The sequence below is a fragment of the Protopterus annectens genome, chromosome 10.part0, assembly GCF_019279795.1.
Source record: "Protopterus annectens isolate FY-2018-M chromosome 10.part0, PAN1.0, whole genome shotgun sequence".
Taxonomy (NCBI): domain Eukaryota; kingdom Metazoa; phylum Chordata; order Ceratodontiformes; family Protopteridae; genus Protopterus; species Protopterus annectens.
In genome coordinates this window covers 1,356,070,413-1,356,088,917 of record NC_056744.1, presented here as the reverse complement: position 1 = coordinate 1,356,088,917, position 18,505 = coordinate 1,356,070,413, and the positions used below count along the sequence as shown (strand labels likewise).

The 18,505-nt window shown below is 35.6% G+C and overlaps 1 protein-coding gene across 1 annotated transcript in view; it reads left to right on the top strand.

Moving 5' to 3' along the window:
• Positions 1-18,505, top strand: part of LOC122813595 (vitellogenin-like) — a 108,423-nt gene that overhangs the window by 44,697 nt on the left and 45,221 nt on the right. Inside the window, exons 20-22 of the mRNA XM_044086006.1 lie at positions 10,433-10,562; positions 10,642-10,870; positions 10,970-11,151. Of these exons, the coding sequence (XP_043941941.1) occupies positions 10,433-10,562; positions 10,642-10,870; positions 10,970-11,151 (541 nt within the window). The remainder of the gene's footprint in view (positions 1-10,432; positions 10,563-10,641; positions 10,871-10,969; positions 11,152-18,505) is intronic.

The window sequence follows — 18,505 nt, the reverse complement described above, 5'->3', positions numbered from 1 at the left end:
CACTGTCTGGTACAAGTGAAGTCATCGACTTATTTGTCAGGGATTAGCTAAAGGTTGATGCACTGTCTGGTACAAGTGAAGTCATCAACTTGTTTGTCAGGGATTAGCTAAAGGTTGATGCACTGTCTGGTACAAGTGAAGTCATCAACTTGTTTGTCAGGAATTAGCTAAAGGTTGATGCACTGTCTGGTACAAGTGAAGTCATCAACTTGTTTGTCAGGAATTAGCTAAAGGTTGATGCACTGTCTGGTACAAGTGAAGTCATCAACTTGTTTGTCAGGGATTAGCTAAAGGTTGATGCACTGTCTGGTACAAGTGAAGTCATCAACTTGTTTGTCAGGGATTAGCTAAAGGTTGATGCACTGTCTTCCTACCCCTTGAGGAAGCCAGAACATGTGGCTGTAACACTCTTTTGGAAAATCTAGGTTGCAGTTATCTATATGCATCGAATGAGTTGCTCATTGGAATACCTTTCACCTTGATGTGATGTAATTCCATGACCAGTTTTTTTTTCATTATTAATGTGACAGTTATGAGTAATAGTGGAAGTACCTTACATACATGCCCAGTACATAAAATATGTTTTGCAGAGAAGTTTAAATAAAATTGTTGTATTTTGTTCAGACAAGATTTCTCTAATCAACTGTGTCATTGATAAACATTTTGTTTATAGTTTACTAACAGGTTTGAATCTATTTAATTCAAGAAAAGATGATTCAGTTGCTGACCAGATAGTAGATGTTACCTATTTTTGAAATATACAAAAATCTAAGCAGAGTCAGTCCAGCAATATTCAGATAAAACAGAAAGGGTTACAGACCTCATATCAGCTATCCATTTATTTTGATTCAGCTGACATATCCTAGCTTAGGCAAATTTTAGGGGGAAAACTAAAAAACAAAACATTTATCCTGTTTTAATATCTCCAGGATCAGATATGAGAAAAGACTACTCTGTCTTCTATTATATTGATTTTTCTTGTAAATGACTAAAGCAATGAGCAAACATCTACCAGGTGACACGCATAGGGTATGTTGGTCCATAGTATAGCGCTGGAAGCAAGACGACAAAATTGACTTAAGATACCACTGACAGATGCATTCCATTTATTCTCTACTATGTCAAAGAAATATGACATTAATATTACTAACTGATACATTTCTGGCAATTCTTTGCAATTAAAGGAATTCAGTAATTGTAACCAAGATCCAGAGCTTATCTAAACAATTCTATGTTGGTTTGTGATTTTTCTGTGCAGTTGACTGGTAAGATAAGTTTTATTTGAATTTATATTTTATTTTTTACCACCTTTTTTCACTGTTTGTAGGAAGGAAGTGCTAGCTTGTAGACAAGAAGATTTACTTTGATTTATATTTTGTTGTTTTATCTTTAATTTCACTGTTGGTTGTTAGAAAGTGATATGTTTTAGACAGGCACGTTCTAGCCTTCCCAAGGGGCTTATTCAGCTATAAATTCACAAAGACTGTAGAGAAGACAATCCAGTGATTTATTAATATTTACTGTTAAAAAGAGGTGCTACTGCAAGCAATAGTGAGCAGAAGCTACTACATGAGGCATAAAGGAATTATAGCTTTTGTCTGATTTTCAGATCTTGTATGGTCAGAACAACAACTTACTGTACTTAGTTTAGTATTTAGTTATATATTGTTTGTGTGATTTTTCTCATATAATTTGATTTAAGTTCTCTTAGATGTATTAGGTTACTGATTTTGTTCATTCTTTTCTTTTATAATTTTTTTATTTGAAGCCGAATATGGATTCCTTAAATGAGTATGCCATTAATGTTCTGCTAAAGCACAAATATCTTTTGCAGTGTAATAAATGCTATGCATATTTAAAGCTAACATCTGATAACACTGGTGATCTGTGTTCCTCATAAAAGGTAGGATGATTTGCTTACATTATTAGAAGTAAATCTAGACTTAGTGATGATGATTGAACTTGGGCAATTGGCACGGCTTGGAAAACTGTTGTGACATATATTAATGACTGGACTGGTGAGATAAGTAATGTTAGGCAAAGAACAAATAGAACATATTTAGGAAATGACTTATCTGTTTTCTGTAAAGATCATTCAACCTCTATGAAACAAGATGATGGCCCTGACAGCTTCGAAATTCTGGATGCATGTATTCAGCAATCTGTGGATTCAGAATGTTTAAAAGGAAACAAACAAAAAAAAAAAAACGAAAGAAAGGAAGAAGCTCACAGCAAATAACAAGGAAGGAAAAAACTGATAAATGTCTGTAAAGTAAAGAGAATTCATGCTACAAAGGACACTGCTTTGTTATGGTGCAGAGAATGCTAACATTTTTCTATCACAAAACATTCAGTCTACAGAAAAAGCATAGTTTTTTCCAAAAGAGAAGGTATAAAAAAGAGAAGAGGTGCAGGTAAAAAGAAAGAAATGAAAACTGAACGTGGAAGGATTGAAGAAGATTACTGTAAAAAAAAAAAAAAGAAGAAGAGAAAGACAAGATGTTGACTACATGGCTCAAGTTGTGCATGTACAAAGCCAACTGGATGAGGACTGTATGCTTGCAAATTTAATACGCAATGAAAACAGTGGGATTAATAAGACTGATGGTGATAAAGACAATTTTTGTAACAATTATAGAGTAGATATTACTATATTAGAAGTTAAAGATTTTTCAGATCTGGTCAGAAAAGATATGGTTGTAAGTGGAGTTTCAATGATTAGACAAACTCATGTTTACATTTGCAGAGAAGATAATGAAAACTGAATAATGTTATGCAAAAATAGAGATAAGCCTTGGGATGCCTTAATGTAAAGACTTACAGGTGTTTCCATTCATTTTGGTACAAATGATATGATCTCATGAACTCATCTGCATGGACTCGCTCACTGTTCGTAGGGAACTTACAGCCCACTTAGATATATAGTATAGCTTGTACTGGTGCTAGGGCATACTTTTTCACAAATCACATATAGAAGGGATAGTCAGGTCAATGTGAATGAAAAGATTTTTTGGGTAAATACCTACATGGAAAAAATGTTCCATTTTGAAAAATGGAAATGTATAGAGCATACAAGCCTAGCTTTGGACACACATGTTTTCAGACAGGATGGTGTGCATTCGTCAAGATCAGGGAAGAACATTTTTACAGTAGATATTTTGCAATATTTGACAAATACTAGGCAGGATTTTTGTCAGGTTGAAAATTTAACAGTTCACAGATAGCAGCATTTGATGCATATCTGATGGATGTTAATGCTAGGAGCTTTAATAATAATTTTTTTATTGGAAAATCTGTTAGGTTTAGATTAGATTGATGTTGCTATTGTTTGTGAACCATGGTTAAAGAACAATGATTGGAAACCAGTTCTGTCAGGGTATAAATGTTTTTACTGTCAGAGACATTCTAACAAAAATCGGGTGGATTTGTTATGATGGGGATTAAAGATAGTTATGGGGCCTGTGATTATTAATGATAACACCAATACTATAGACTGTGTAACTGTGACAATAAAGATGACACTGGGACATATAACAATTGTTGGAGTGTAGGGAGCACCAATGTCAAGTACTAATGAAATAGAGAAATTCATGCATTTCTTGTGTGAAACACAGGAGGGAAGAATAATATTAGCTGGGGACTTCAAATTTACCAGAAATAGATTGGAATAATATTGATTCAACAATATTAGTGAGGAAATTATTCACAATGTATGTTTAAGAACAACAATTCAGATTTTAAGAAAACCTACCAGGGAATGGAGCATTCTACACATTGTTTGTGTTCCTAAAGAAATTACTGTTACTTCATGTCAAGTTTTACCACCATTGATGTGCAGTGATCATGGGGTATAAAGGTTAATTTGCTGCTAGACAATTCTGCCAAACTTAAATCTAAACTAATGCACAGAAGATTAATTTCAGATGATATGCAAGCAAAACAGTCACTATGTAAAACTAACTGGAGTGATGTGTTCAGTGGAAAAACTGCAGATGGAATGTGGAAAGCTGTAAAAGAGAAACTGAGTGCAAAAAGTAAAAAAAAAAGTAACATCAGGATCTCTGCATATAACATTAGGGGGATATATTTTTATAAGGACAAGATACCTGATTAAGGTGAGAGACAAAAATATAAGAAATTAAAGAGAGGTCAAACTGCAACTTTGAAAACTAAAATAAACAAGCTGGCCAAACAAATTAAGCACAGTATGAGACAATGTCAAGAAAAATTTGAAGCAAATTTATATAAAGATATTGAGCATAATAGTAAACCTTGTTATAGATACATAAGATGTGGAAGGAGTAAAGACATACAAACTGATAAACTCTACGTAGCTTCTAAAATTTATTCTCAGGCACAATAGATTATAGATATATTTAAAAAATCTTATGTAAGACAGTTTGGCTCCACAAAGGGGGTAAAAACAAAAAATGGAACCCGACCAATGTACAGTGAAAACTCATTTATTAAATTTAAAAGGAGTGAGCATTTTCATCTTAAATCGTACAAGACTTCATCAGAGTGAATGTTATACCACAACATAGGACTAAATATAACAACCTGTAGCCAATTAGATTTTAAAATTGTGCATAGTTTAAATAATGTCATACAATTATATAAAGCAACATATTTTTGAAAAACATAGTGCTAAACTGATGTGCATGTCTGCTTAAATGCAGTATATATATATATATATATATATATATATATATATATATATATATATATGTATTAGTCATAAAATCAATTGAATTGTGAATAATTAACTGAAGTTAAGATGAAATATATTATATATAATATATAAATATATAAATACAAAAATATGTAACATTTAAATTCAGCCAACACAATATGTTATAACATAGCTGTCTTCCTCTTAAGAACACTAGATAACAATACCAGGGGTTGTCGAGCTGCTGTACGTTGGTTGGGTTCTATTTTTTTGTTTGTTTGTTTTTGGTTTTGCTTGCTGTACTTGCTTTTCTCCGCAAAGGGTGGAGTTGTCCTACTGACATCCAGGTAACCATAGAAACTGGAATCAAGTTAGTTTACATTGTAAAAGAATTTTGCAAACTGGATCCAAACAAAGCACAAATGAGGAGACGGAATTAGTAATAATGACTTGAGAACACTTCAGCAAGACCTTACAGTACCATTATATCTATTATTCATTAGGTCATATTAATATGGGGAGATTCCTCAAGATTGGAGACATGCACTTATTAAATCTGTCTCTAAAGGAAAGGGGAGTAGGACAAAACCAGATTCATACAGACCCTTAAGTCTACTTTCATGTTGAGGAAAAATAATAGAGATGGTAATATTGGATAAGTTGTTGTCAGAACTGGATAGGTTGGGACTTGAAACCATATATCAGCATGTATATGTTGAAAATAGATCTATTATCACCTGTAACATGATGTTCTATAATATAATAACAGCTGTGAATGAAATATTGTGCTGTGATATAATTTATATAGACTTAACTTCAGCATTTGACAGGGTCATACACAAAATACTGATCAATAAATTAGAATAACTAGGTATCTATGTACTCTTAATAAGTTGGATAGCTGCATGGCTTACAAATATGACATGGCAAGTATCATACAGCAATTGGACAGGTGAAATTTTTGGTTACAGTCAGGGTGTCCCACAGGGCTCTGTCCTAGACCCTTACTTGTTTAGATTGTATCTTTCAGACCTAGCTTTTTCATCTGAGGTTTTCTATAGTCTATGTATAGATGACCTGAAATTGGGTAAACTGATTACATGTGTTACAGATAAGGCATGTCTGCAAAAGAACTTGACTAAATTGACCATTTGGGCACAGGGGAATGATATGTTAATAAATACATCAAAAACAAATTATATGAGATTTGGGAGACATAAATTGAAAGGTGAATATTTAATACAGCACACAATGATTGAAACTGTAAATTTATTTAAGGACCTGGGTACATGAGTAGAGCCATCTTTGAGTTTTTCTAATCATGTCAACCAATTGGTTAATGACAGTTATACAACTATAGGTTGTATAAAAATATTTATAAAGTCTAGGAAATCAGAAACGATGAAGCCATTGTTTGTTAGTTAGATTAGACCAAAACTTGAGTATGGACTAGCAATATGTAAATCTTAATAGAAAACAAGCATGAGTAAACTGGAGAGAGTACAGTGGAAATATACCAAGGGCATCCATCACTGTGAAAATTTAAATTATTATGAAAGACTGAGATATCTGAACTTGTCTCTTACAGATCTCAAAGAGGAGATCTTATTCAGTTATATAGGGCATTTAGGGACAACTACCTCTGTGAATGTTTGGGGTTAACAAAAAGTACTAGAGAATCATCAGATAACCTGTGTAGAGGGTTCTATAGGAATGAGAAGTATACTAATTGGTTCTCTGAGAGAGCAGTTGATGGATGGAACAGACTACCAGATTACATTAAAGCAAGTACTAGTTTATATTTTTTAACAACAGCCTGGGCACTTATTATGGGAACAAGTGTTTTGGCATATTGGTAGGCAAGAAGGGCATTAATACCTACACTTGAAATATTTGCATGTATATATGTGTATATGTATGTAGTAAGACCTAGTGCTGTGTAATGTCTGGCTGTAGTAGCTTTTGAATTTAAACATTTTTAAAAAATAGACTGAAAACCTGAAGCAATATTCCCTGCAAGTGGAAACGCAAACAGAATATTAGAATACTGAGACTAAGAAGAGCATCACCATGCCTGAGGACAAGTATAAGTCAAAGCTTGCCATGTGTAATAGAGCATTCGTCTTTAAAACAGCTGAATGCACTGTGAACAAACAAAGCAATGTACTGTTTTTGCAACAATACAAATATTTTTTTCAAGAATGGCACCTTCATAATTTAGTACCTGATATCACAAATAATTTTATTTTGCAAACTTCCATAGCTGTCAGCTCTATTTATCTGAAAATGAGAGCTCTTGTAGCTATATTAGTTACCCTGTGTAACCAAATAACCACATGTTGTGTGCAGTGTGAGTAGCTGTATTTCATGCTAGGTATTGTTCTGCTTCAATACCACTTCTACCAAGATAGAGATTTGTTAAGTTTAATTGTTAGTATTTCTTAAAACACAACAGCAGATCACATTTTTTTATTAGTACCATTAATGAACACACACAAACACACACACACACACACACACACACACACACACACACACACACACACACACACACACACATACACACACACACACACACACTAGTGCATGCTGGGACATTCACTAAACATATATTACTGCATACTCATGGAGTTGTGACTTACAAGCCCAATGTGTGAGCTATTTAAATATATGAATATTTGTTCAAAAATTGTCATGTACAACACAGCATGTGATTATTTTTATTGTGAAATCATTTGATGTGAGCACCTACTTAATATATATGTTGAACAGATTTTATATGTCTTGAGAGGCAAATTGCACTAAAATTAAAATATAGGATCATTGCTTGATAGAATATAGGTTACAAGTCATAAACACCCATGAGTTGATTTACATATAAAGTGTAGGGAAAACAAAGGGCACTGAAAAAAAACTGGGAATTTGGTGAAAGCAATGGTATATAAATGGATACATGAAGGAAAAAAATATAATACTAAAAAATATAATTTGGATAATTTTGAAAGGATACAAAGAAACACTTATTTTTGTAGAAAATCAGCGAATGATTAAAACATTTTCTTAAAGTGAGTGTGACTGAAAGTAGGGGTATAGTCGGGTATAGCAGGGGTGTAGTAGGGTTTAGTATAGCGGGTAGAGAAGGGGGGATGGAATTTATTAGGGAATATTAAGGAACCTATATACAACCACAAATTCATGAAGCACAGAACCAGATAAAAAGACCACCAGGCAAAGAATCCACACAGTTTATTACTTTGATGTCTCGGCAAAAGTCAGCCTTCAAGGAGTATAACATTACAAAACAATCCACCTGCCTATATATCCACATCAATAAACCAGTAAAACAATTAATTGATTACTTAACATCATTCAATAAACATCTCCAATTCATTTCTGCATTTAGCCCATTCGGGATCATAGTATTATATTTCAAAATATAAACAGACTCTTTAATAATAATTAATTTTTCAAAAATTCATCCCCATCTGTATGAATATTTATTTTTTCCAAATAGACCCTATTAATCCTTCACTGTTTCCTCCATGTACCCAGTTAAAGTACATCGCTACAGAGCTTTCTTTTTTAATATTATCTATGTCTCTTAAGTGTTCCAACAGTCTAACCTTAAATGCCCTTTTACTTTGTCCTATGTAAAACTTGCGACATGGGCAACTTAAGGTATAAATAATGCCCTCTGTGTTACGACTGAAACAGCACTTAGCTTGAAATTTCAAGCCATTAATTTTATTAAAACTTTGTATAATATGCTTGCAAGCTTTACACCTACCACAACTATTTATTCCATACTCATTAAGATTTTTATTCATTTTTATCACAGGAAAAGTGCATTTAGTTTTTACTAGAAAATCTTTCAAATTTCTGCCTCTCCTATATGAGGTAGTTGGTATCCCTTTAATATTTTCACTGATCTCTTTAAATTGTGTAATATAACCCCAATAAAAGTGTAACAGTTTCACAAGCACCGGACTAAAACTACTATAAGTAGTAGTAAAATACATGATTTCCCTTTTGTCTTTAGTCATATCTCCCTGCCGGTTACCTATTACTCTACTCTTATTTTTCTTATTAATTTTCTCCCAGCTTTTCCTCAATATTTTATTGCTGAAACCTCTCTTTCTAAACATTTCTATAGTCCTACGTATTTCTCTATCAAGATCTACCTCATTGCTACAAAGCCTATAAAGCCTAGTAAATTCATCCAAAAGGTACAGCTTCAATTGTATGGGGAGGGTGACAACTATGGGCCATAAAGTAAAATATACCGTCTTGAAACTTTCTATGGACTGTAGTCCGAAGGCGATCCCCACTATTGTCCAGTATTACATCTAAAAAAGGGACAATTGAAATAAGCTGGGAATTTGGTGAAAGCAATGGTATATAAACAGATACATGATGGAAAAACATAATACTAAAAAATATAATTTGGATAATTTTGAAAAGATACAAAGAAACACTTATTTTCATACAAAAAACAGCGATGATTAGAACATTTTCCTAAAGTGAGTGTGACTGAAAGTAGGGTATAGCAGGGGTATAGTAGGGTATAGTATAGCAGGTATAGAAAGTAGAGAAGGGGGGATGGAATTTATTAGGGAATATTAAGGAGCCTGTAACAGAGTAGGCTGAGGCTAAGCTGAAGTTTGGACTGCAGCTTAGGTATTACTTTTCCTACTAGGGATTGATAACAGAGGATAGGCAAAGAGAAAAGGAAGTTGGGGATTGCTGAAAGAAATATCAGCCGGGTAGTATTTTAACTGCATCTGGAACAGATGACACTATAAAAAAGGCATATTAGAAGGGCATATAAAATATTGCCTGATAACTATAAGAATCAATCGGAGTAGATTAGAAAAGATTGGGAAAGACAGTATTCAAAGGAATAATGGGAAGACGTGCATGGCCTTCAGGTATTCAACAAAGTCCTCAGGGTTTAGGACTATTTCTGTGAATTGGTTACATACAGATTTTTTTAAATCCCCAAGACGACTTCTAATAATTTTTCAACAGGCATATTGCAAATAACAGAAGTGTATTGGGAAAGTGGGGGAGAGAGACAGAGACAGAGAGAGGGGGGTAACTGGGAACATTTTCTTGGGGAAATGTAATGAGTTAGCACATTTTAAAAATTTTCTACAGAATACTTTGGAAATGTTGGGGGAGCAAATTATTTTAACTAAGGGAATTATTCTTCTGAGCTGGAATAAAGGTTCTGAATTGTCCAGATAGGTGAGGCCTTATTAAATGTAATTCTGTTGTCTGGAATAGAAAAGCAAATGCTAGAAAATTTAAATCAAAATCTAAACTTTCTGTACCTGAAGTATTGAATGTTAGAAAGGAAATAAAAGAACTGGAAGTGCGTTCTTTAAAAAAGAGAAGGAACAAAGTACATGGAAATAAATAGAATTTTTCAGGAGGAGGATTGAAATTTAAGGGAAGGCAGGCATTGGGCAATTTATGTAACACTGGAGTGAATAAAAATTGTTAAAATGTATACTACATGAAAATAACAAAACAAATATTATGGTTTGTTTATTTTCTCTATTGCTGTATATGTCATTTTACATTTTTTAAATGTCATATTTAATAAATATGTTTCAAAAAATTGTACCAGAACTAAAATGTAAGTGGGCAACTATAAGGCATCTCTTATGGGGTGGGGAAGAAAAAGTAATAAGCTGAGTTCTAAAGCTTGGTAAGTATTTCTGACGATGACTTAACTGTTTGTAAATAAACTTACAGAGCCCAGGCATTTGCTGTGTCAGAGAATAAAGAAGATTATGATACAACAAAACGAACTCCAGTACTCCCTCCATCAGCTGACACAGAATCTATCACAAAGAAGGAATTTGAATCCAGACAAATCTTTTCTGTAAGTAAAATAAATGAAGTAATCAATACAACAATTATGTAAGGAACTTTTATTAAGCTGAACTTTTTTTCTGCCCTAGGAACGGCAAAGTTCTGAAGATTTATTAATGAAGTCAAAATACAGTTCAAGCGAATCACAAAGATCTTATTCATCAAAATATCCTAAAACCTACCAAGTCTGTACAAAGTCAACACATTTAGCATTGGAAGCTTGTATCAAAACTACAGCACAATCTGGTGCATTTGTCAGGCACTCCCCTCTCTACATGCTGCTTGGAGAAAAGGAGGTTCAGATTTCTCTTAAACCAGGTATCTCATTTATAAGAGTTCATCCATTTTAAATTTCATACAAGAGCAAATTAAATATAATTTTAACATCATGAATACTCTACAATTTTGATTTTTCAGTGCACACTGAAGGTTCTATTGAGAAAATACAAATCGAGGTTCAGACAGGTGATAAAGCAGCTTCGAAAATAATCCATTTAATAGCTGAGGAGGAAGAAGTGACTGCTGCAGAAGAAGAAGAACCTAAAGGCAAAATGTCTCTCTTGTCAGCAAAGAAGATCCTAAGAACTACATCACAAAAGGTAATATGTGCATAAACCCTAAGCAGAAGTGACAACTTTATTGACAAGATCAATACTGCATTATTTATAAATCCTCAGTAATTTCAAAATACCAGCTATAATTCAATGACAAAATAACAGGTACATTCTGTATCCACATCATTCATGGATCTATTAAAAAGAAGCATTTAGTTACTCTGGGAGCCACTGTCACATGTACTTACATGAGAAAGTTTTATACCATTTTGCAATTCATTAGGTGTGTGGTCACTAGTGACAGTTCTAATATTTACACACATTTCTTTGCATGCATTTGAATTTAGATTCAAAGCCGAAGTAGTAAAGCATCTCACCATTTACAGAATACTTTTGCCATTACCCGCACTGTTCCAGTTCAAGGGTATCTCATTGTTAACAGAATACTGTTGCCATAGCCAGCACTGTTCCAGTTCTAGAGTATATCATCATTTACTGAATACTGTTGCCATTACACGCACTGTTCCAGTTCAAGGGTATCTCATTGTTAACAGAATACTGTTGCCATAGCCAGCACTGTTCCAGTTCTAGGGTATATCATCATTTATGGAATACTGTTGACATTATGACCACTGCTCCAGTTCAGGGCATCAAATGGTGTTTTAGCAGTGAGAGCTGGTTTAACTGATTAGTTTATAGCTGCCACTACACTTGCCACTGCTGAAGGTGTGGCTTAGTAACATAACATGCTTAGAATGGAATTTGGCCATCTCTACCAATATGGTGGATTTGATTCCCAGATGAGTACTAGATTCTACATATATGCACATATATTGAATGACAGACTACCTGTAGTCACTTTGTGCACCAGTCCATTGTCCAAAATGTGTTTTGACTAAAACTACTCAGTTCATGTATTGCAAGTGATTTGAAAATCTTCTGTCAGTCATGGGAAAGAAAAAGACATCGATATATTTTTAGAAAGTTCAACTAAGAAAGACTACTGAAATGAAACTAACTTTCAGATAGCTATGCATAGTGTGCTCCCTAGTTACTAGATGCCACACTTTGCAAATAAAATAATGGTTATTCTATTTTCCTCTAGTCTTTTTTGCAATAGGAATCACATTGACATTTAACTTTTTAGTTCTTGTTTATAACAAGCTATATTCTAAAATAAGCAACACATTTTGCATTTTAGATTAGTTTCCCTTTTCTGAAGTAAACTACACCTCTAAAATATTTCAAGGCATATTGCTGTAAAATACATATCCTGATATTAGAATGGCACTGTCAGTTACAATAACCTTAGCAGATATAAGTAAAAAGGTCTTTACAACTAAAGGATTTAAACCAAGAGATTGAATAGATATTACTTTTGGATTACATTTATTGGCTGCTTCTCATTTTAATTGATTTATTTTATGTTTAATTAATTGTATTTTTTAAGTGTGTTTGTTTGTTATACTGGATAACTTCCTAGAAGACCATTGGGTCAAGGCATTAACAGCTTAATAAACAGTTTCCAAATTTTTTTTTTTACTGTTTTTCATATTTACAAGTAAAGCACTGGAAAGCAGTGGTGGTAATATCATCTCTGATGTATATGTGTGTGTGTGTGTGTGTGTGTGTGTGTGTGTGTGTGTGTGTGTGTGTGTGTGTGTGTGTGTGTGTGTATATATATATATATATATATATATATATATATATATATATATATATATATATATATAGGGATCCATATAAGATCCATGAAACCACACTTCCCTGATAACCAAATTACCGAAACAGTATAAGTATTATGTAACGAAATGTATTCCCGTTTCTGCAATACAACTAAAAAACAAAAAGTAACATGTATAAAGCAAAGGAGCAAGCCCAGCTGCACCCCCCCCCACTTAAATATACCAACTCTGAGATCGCACCACATTGTAGAAATGGGAATACATCCAGTTCCGCACTACTCACCATTGCCGGTGATCTCGTTCATCGGTGATGTGGTCATCAGGGAAGTCTGGTTTTGTCAATATGACAGGTATATATATATATATATATATATATATATATATATATATATATGGGTCTGGGACTAATGTGCGAACGGCCATTTCACAGAATCTGAAATTGCCGGGCATACTCATGCGAAAGTGCTTTTCACCAAAGAAGCACTTTCGCGGAAGTATGCCTGGAGGTAGAGAGAGTTGTTGGGGAGTGACTGTTGCGGAGATTGTACTACGTGTGGTTAAGGAAATTTTTCCCTTTTCCCACTGTAGTGCGATCTCAGAGTGACAATAATAAAGTAGGGGGGTGTGCAGGGTGGCTTGCCCCTCTGCATAAATGTTAATTTATTGTTTTTTTTTAATTTTTATTATTTTAACACACTTGAGCAAAAGCGCTTTTTCGGTGAAAAGCGCTTTCACTAAAGTGTGTTTGGTGATAATGGATTTGGACTTTTGATCTTTCAATCAAAAGTCCTAGATCCATATCTATATATCTATCTATCTATCTATCTATATATATATATATATATATATATATGTGTGTGTGTGTGTGTGTGTGTGTGTGTGTGTGTGTGTGTGTGTGTGTGTGTGTGTGTGTGTGTGTGTGTGTGTGTGTGTGTGTGTGTGTGTGTGTGTGTGTGTGTATATATATATATATATATATATATATATACATACATATATATATATATATATATATATATATATATATATATATATATATATATATATATATATATATATATATTAGGTTGGGAGGGTGGCCTAATGGTTAAGGTGTTTGCCTTACAAACACAAGGTGCAGGGTTTGAGTCTCACAAGGGATAACTGGCTAAGCTTAAAATGGCTTGCAAGGGCAGTTAGCTTAGTACTAACCTATGAATATATATATATATATATATATATATATATATATATATGTGTGTGTGTATATATATACACACACACATACATATATATATATATATATATATATATATATATACACATACATATACATATTATATTATATATAGATAGATAGATATAGATATAAACAGAAATGAAAGGCAAATTAAAAGCAACCCTCAACTATTATGCATTTTATCTGACTGGGAATAAACACATAGTTGTAAAATTTTCCTGTGATGCAACCTGAAGTGTTTTATCTGATATTATAGGTGAAGTCTGGATTGGCTACAGTTGCATTTCATATTCTGGTCTGTTTTCTAATAATAACTTCTAGACACTCCTCTCTTATAAAAAAGGTAGCAAATTACAAAAGTACTATTCCTACTGCTAAAAAATAGATTCATAGTATCTGTGATGCCTGTGCACTGGCCCAGTAATCAAGGAGCCTCAATCCACACACACTAGCACCAGTGAGGGGTTTCCACATTGGGAGGATAACAAGTACACACACACAGTAAAGTACAGTTTTCCTTAAGAGCACACAGAGATCACAATCAGTCTGGGGCTGGTTTGTCCCTTTCCCACAAGAACCCCAATGAGACTCCCCACTGGCACAGCTATAGGGTTCAGATCTCAGCTGACTATTCAAGCCAAAACCTCCAGTACACTCTCTGCCCAGCCACTGCTTCATTTCCCTGCCTAAGTAGCTGACACACACACACACACACACACACTTTGAGATTTCATTTATATACAAACACACAGGCTCTCCTGGGGAAAGCTGGCACAGGTTCACTAGCTATGCCTCTTCTGCCCAGGCTATAAAGTAGTAATCATTGCCACCAACTACTATTATCAGCTACTCTAAGGTCCCTTACTAAAGGGTGTCCAGTTCTACTGTGTAATGTTATTATTATCCAAATGGTAAGTGTGCCGAACAGCAAGGCTTTTGGAGTGGTTTGTAAAGTATCACCAAATACATGCAAGTATCCTAAGAGCTTAAATTATCTCTACACAAAATAGCCACAGTTAAAAGGTTTAAAAATATTTAATAATAAGTAATAAAAACACAATACAATACTTTTTAATTCAGCACAGTGATAATAGAGAGTTCAGAAATCACAGGGAATACTGACATAAATATAGAAAACAGCTAGACTAATCTTGCTATATATTGATCTATCTCTAAGAGAAATACTAATATCTAAATCCTACTTACAGATCAAAGCAAGTGCTGGTGAGTTGTTGTCAGATTCAGAACAAAATACAAAACGCACATCTTTTCCTCTGAGATAGCTCTTAAATTGATAATACACATTACTACTGAGTCATTTCAGATTACATCATTCTTGTCACTTCTGATTTAGTTTCCAGGCTAACAGAGACTTAAAATTTAACATTTCTTTATGATCTGCAGCTGCCAGGAAGTCACTGAGCAAAAAAAGACACATTACATGTGAAACCTAGTAATTATCTCTGTCTTAAGACAAATTGAAAGAAACTCCTAGCCCAGACACCCTGTCTCTTAGCTTGAGATCACACACAGTCATAAAGTTTTTATTTTTTTCAAGTTTGCAAGTTAGCTCTGTATGTCCTAATTGCTACCATAAAACATACATTACATAGACATAGAGTTTATACACATTTCTGCTTTCTTCCAGCAGGGTGCACTGTGGTTACATGTTTGAAGCTCAGCACATAACACAGTTTTTTTTACATTTGTAACACAAGCCTGTGGATCATATTAATATTTACAATGATGTAGAATTATTTACAAAATTCTATCTACCTAGGCCGGTAGCTCTCATTTTATCACATCCCCAACTCCCCCAAGAACTCAAGCTAGTTTTAAAAGTGTCCCTTGAGAAATGTTGCTTGAGAGGGTTGAGTCTATCTGGGTATATCTTACCCATTCCCTGTCTTGACAGCCCATCTGTATTGGCATTGCTAATCCCACTGTGCTGCTGCACTGACATATCATATGTTTGCAACCCTAGGCTCCACCCTAATAACTTGGCATTTTGCTGGCTGGCTTGATGTAACCATGTTAGGGGAGTGTGATCTGTAACTACAGTGAACTTCTTTCCATAGAGATAAAGCTGAAGTTTCTGTAGTGCCCATACTATGGCTGGGCATTCCTTTTCTACAGCTACATAGCATTCCTTCCTGGGTTGGAGCTTATGACTAAGATAAACCACTGGATGCTTTTCTTCCTCTGAAGAAAGCTGGTTAAGTACAGCACCCACCCCATGGTTTGAAGCATCCACCTGCACAACAAATTCATTGCTGTTATCTGGACTGGCTAACACAGGAGGTCCTCCCAAAGCTTCTTTAAGCTTCTGGAATGCCTGCTCACATGCTGTGGTCCACACTACCTTATCTGGCCTGTTTTACCTTGTCAGGTTTGTGAGGGGAGTAGCTATGGTACTTTAACTGGGGACAAACTTTCTGTAGTAACCTGCTGTTCCTAAAAATGCCCTGCTTTTTTGTAACAGGCACAGACCATGCCTGAATGACTTCCATTTTGGCAGGTTCTGGCCTAACCTTAACACTCCCAACTTTATGTCCCAGGTAGGAGACCTCTGTCATACCCTCCTGACATTTGCTCAGCTTCATGGTCAACCCTGCCCTCTGTAGTCTGCCCAGCACCTCCCTGACATGCTGAAGGTGCTCTTGCCAGAAATGGCTGTAGATGGCAATATCATCTAAGCAAGCAAGGGTGAAATCTCCTCCTCCTTCTATGGTATGATCTAACAGCCTCTAGAAAGTCACTGGGGCATCTTCCAACTCAAAGGGCATCTTGGTGAACTTATACTAGCCAAAAGGAGTCACAAAGGCTGACCTCTCTCTAACACTGGGAGTCAAGGACACCTGCCAATAACCCTTGGTAAGATCAATGGTGGTAAGATACTTAGCCCGACCCAGCTGCTCTATGGTGTCATCTGTCCTAGGCATGGGGTAAGCATCTGACTCTGTGTGATTATTTAATTTCCTGTACTCCACACAGAACCTGGTGCTGCCATCTGTCTTTGGCACCAGCACCACTGGAGAGGCCCAGGGACTGTTGGACTCCTGAATTACCCCTAGTTCCAACATTTCCTGTATCTCCTCCCTCAGAGTCTGTTTGACTCTCTCAGGCACCCTATAAGGGGCCTGCTTAATAGACCTTTGGGGTCCTGCATCCACCTGGTGCTGCACCAGGTGGGTGCACCCTGTTTTCCCAGTGAACATGTCCCCAAACTCCTGTAACACTGCTCAGATTTCTTGAACCTGGGTAGGAGATAGCTGCTGGGACTTTGCTACCACTTCCACTGAGGTGTCATTCTGAGCTTCACCGAGGAGATCAGTGAAGAGATCTCCCACAGACTCCTCCTGCGATCCACTGCAAATACGCAGCACAAGGGCATCCCTATCATGGTAATGTTTCATCATGTTAACATGGTACAATTTGTGCACCTGCCTCCTGCCTAGCAGTTCCACCATGTAGTTAACATCACTGACCTTCCTTACTACCTTGTAGGGTCCCCACCAGGCTGCCTGCAGCTTGCTGTGTCTGACAGGAATGAGAACCGGGTCTATATTAGAATATCGAAGTTTCAAAACTTTGAATGTTCTAATGTCAAACCCTATTCAGTGAAAGCTGAAAACAATGAACATACAGAACAATTAAGTTTTTCCTAGGGAAAAAATTTGCTGTTCCAAAACACATGCACACAACACAAGCACACCAAGCAAACAGCAATCCACACACATACACCTAAAATCTTACACTTAATTCTTCACTAAACTATACACACACCACTAACTATCCACTTACCTTAACCCAAACCCTAACCCTAAGGTCCATCACTATCGCACACTCACCTTACCCGCGCCCTAACTCACCTACCTGCCCTAACCCTCACATCCACACAATCGCACACTTATCTGACCCATGCCCTAACCCTAACTCACCTAACCCGCCCTAACCCTCACGTCCACACAATCGCACACATACCTAACACGCGCCCTAACTCAACTAACCCACCCTAACCCTCACATCCACACAACTGCACACATACCTAAGCCGCACCCTAACCCTAACTAACCTAACCCGCACTCAATGGCACACTTACCTGAACCTGACCCGTAACTTTCCACCGCAGCGCTGAAAATACTGAAGCAACAGAAACAGACAACCAAATTCTTTCCCTAGGAAAAAATTTTTTTTCTTTTGCTTTGATATTTTCAGCTTTCACTGAATAGGGTTCGATATTAGAAGATTCGAAGTTTTGAAACTTCGATGTTCTAATATAGACTCGTGAGAACCATTGCCTGCTGTCTTACAGCATACTCTCTATCACGAGCATTCCTGTCATACCATACCTTTTTCTGCTGTTGGGCTTCTGCCAGGTTTTCCTGGGCCAACCCCATGTGTTCCCTGAGCCTTTTCCTGAGGTTTAAGGCATATACCACAACAGGCTCCTTGTGAGATTCACACTCACCCACCCACTCATCATGAATTAAGT